The sequence below is a fragment of the Thamnophis sirtalis genome, unplaced genomic scaffold (assembly GCF_051295495.1).
Source record: "Thamnophis sirtalis isolate CommonGarterSnake01/CBP01778 unplaced genomic scaffold, rThaSir2_p1.2 scaffold_11, whole genome shotgun sequence".
NCBI lineage: Eukaryota > Metazoa > Chordata > Lepidosauria > Squamata > Natricidae > Thamnophis > Thamnophis sirtalis.
In genome coordinates, this window is record NW_028261391.1 from 21,765,288 (window position 1) to 21,767,984 (window position 2,697).

At 50.8% G+C, this 2,697-nt stretch overlaps 1 protein-coding gene across 1 annotated transcript; it reads right to left on the reverse strand.

Annotated features, from left to right (window-relative positions):
• Nucleotides 1-696: 696 nt before the first annotated feature.
• CUNH3orf80 (chromosome unknown C3orf80 homolog) lies at nt 697-2,306 on the reverse strand. The gene has a single exon (XM_014052541.2). The coding sequence runs from the start codon at nt 2,077-2,079 to the stop codon at nt 1,417-1,419; it is 663 nt and encodes a 220-aa protein (XP_013908016.2). The 5' UTR covers nt 2,080-2,306; the 3' UTR covers nt 697-1,416.
• Nucleotides 2,307-2,697: the final 391 nt, after the last annotated feature.

Consider the following 2,697-nt stretch of genomic DNA (forward strand, 5'->3'; position numbering starts at 1 on the left):
AGGTGAATTTGTTTAAAAAGTAAACGAACATTTGAGCCAATCAGAAATCTTTCACTCTCTTTTATAGCAAAGAAACAACTTTGGGAGTTCAGAGAGAAATGTTAGAGGAGATACTTAAGCATAGTAATGAGATGGAAAGGGGGGGGAGGTGCTATACACAGAGATATTAAGTTGCACAAAATATTTAAAAGGTGACGTATATATTCTGCAACCTATCTGTAATATCAGTATAAAAAGTGCTGTGGCCAAAAAGGCAACTAAATGAATAAAAACTGATCTATGGCTCTCCCTCAAATAAAACTTGCATTCTTATTGTTCTACAGTGTTAGATTAGGATGGCTTAGTATATAATTGTCTATGCGGATTCTCAGTCATCCAGGTCATGGCTGTCCCAAAGATGCTTTTTTAAAGAGGCAACTGGACTTTCTGGTTTTTCTTTGAAGACATTTCTTCAAAGCTTCAGAAGCTTCTTGGATGAGAAGCGAAACATCTTCAAAGAAAAACTAGAAAGTTCAGTTGTCTCTTGAAAAAACACCTTAGGAATTAATGTATCATTGGTAATCAGTGGTCATGAATATTTGAACACTATAAAATGAACTTTTAATAATGCTCATCTACCAAAAAAAAAGACAAATGAGGTTTTTTTTGTTATTTAAAAAAGCTTTTTAATGACTTCCCAGTCATTGCACTCTCCAAAGTCCCCAGATCTTTCTGAACTTAATAATGTCAAAGTGTTTAAAAAAGAAAAAGTGTAACCACCAAAAAAGATCGTGTGTCTTTCTCCTCATGCTCTCATCTCACATCCAGCAATGTTGATGGTTTTGGCATAAGCAAATTTCTCCCTGTTACTTGTTGATGGGCATAAGCAAAATTCAGGAAAAGAGAAATTTAAACCAGCTGGATTTACCCCAAGTAAAAGAATCACTCTCTTCCCTTCCTGGAATTTTATTTTGCATTAGGAAGGTACAGAGCACATCCACACCATACAGGGAAGGAGTATATAAAAAAAGCAAACCAATCTAGCTCGTACTTTTGAATGTCTCCAATTTGAACGATATGTCACATATTTAGACTGGCACTTAAATGATGCCTGTACTACCATCAGGCACCTCAAATGTGAAAAGGCTGGCGGTGTTTCACAGGCAGAGGCAGAATCCGACTTTGCTACAAAGGAGCTTATCTCAAGAGTGCAACTTCGCAAAAATAAAAAAAAGGGGGGTGAGAGGACCCAGGAAGACCCTGCAGTCCTCCTCCCTTTTCCTTCTTTGCTATTTCCACCGCCCCTCCCTAAATTATCTCCCCACAGAAAGAGGGGCTTCGGCGGCAGATCTTTGGCCACGCCGAGGGCGCGGTCCCTTCGATTTTGGCGGCAACCCACCAGCTGCGAGACGCTGGGAAAAGGCGGGGGAAAGGTCTTCAGCTGCCTCTGGCCGAGCGATCCGGCTCCGCGGGGCCTCTGCTCGTCCCGGCGGCCAGGCTGGTGACGGGCAGAACCAGAGGTTGATGGAGCCGCATGGATTCCTCGTAAGTGGGCAAATATTTCACCTCTTCGTAGCTGGGCAGCTGCAAAAAGACGGGCGAGACGACGTGCAGAAGAGGGGGCGGCAGGGACGCCTCCCGGCCGCGGCTGTCCAGTAGCGAGTCCTGCGAGGTGGCGGCCGTCCCATTCAGCGGGGTGACGCGGGAAAGCGAGTCCCGCTCTTCCGCGTCGTCATCGTCGTAATCCGCCTCCTCCTCTTCCTCGTCTTCCTCCTCCTCGCCTCGTTGTCCCGGGCGCCGGCGTCGCCTCCCGTGCCTGCGGGGGCTGGGGCAGATGATCCGCTGCAAGAAATACCCGATGGCGAAAAGCACCAGCAAGATGAGCAGCCCGGAGAGCTTCCGCACGAACCAACCCACGTTGTCCAGGAACGTGTGGAAAGGCAGCTTGCAGCACTTGGTCTCCGCGTAGGTGGCGTTGCCGTAGCTGCAGCAGCTCTCCTGCGCGGCGCATTTCTGCGCGCCGCAGCTGCCTTGGCAAGGCTGCCACAGCAAAACGGCGCCCAGCGCCAGCAGCCCCGGGGGGAGGCCGCCGCCCGTCATCTTCCCCCCTCCTCAGGGAAGAGGAGGAGGAGGAGGGCTGCTGCGCTCGCTCCGGTCCGCCACCATTGCCCGCCGCTTCCGCGCTCGCTTCCCCTCCGGCTTCTTTGCAAACTCGCTTTTCCCGGGCGCGCAACTCCCAAGCCCAGGAAGGAACAGCGGAGGGTGGGGTGCCTTGGCAGCTGCAAAAGGAAGCCCCCCCTCCGCCCGCGCCTCGCCTTCAGGCGGGATTCACTCCCTCAGCCGAAATCTCGGACGCGGCGAGGCTGAGCGGGTCTTGCCGGCGAAGGCGGGAAACGCGGACATGTTGCACGCGGGTGGTGCCCGCGCAGCCGGGCAAGGGGTTAACGGCGCCGATCCGCTCGGCCTTTGCAGCGCTTTAATCTTTATTAATACAGCTGTCGTTTTCCCCTCTCGTCAACGCTGGCTTTCCCTTTCGCTCGGCTGGCGTGCCTCTGCTTAAGTGATTGGATTTCCCTCTGAGCGTTATTTAAATTTACTTGCTCCCGAAGCTTTCCATATTTCTGATTAAATATTGATGATCGTCATTTGGCTGATGTTAATAGGCTTAATGCAACTCCTTTTCCATTAGAAAGGTTGTGTCCTCCCCCCCCCCCGCCC

Excerpts from the sequence above, each read along its gene's own strand:
- CUNH3orf80 (XM_014052541.2), bottom strand. The coding sequence starts at position 2,079 with ATGACGGGCGGCGGCCTCCCCCCGGGGCTGCTGGCGCTGGGCGCCGTT.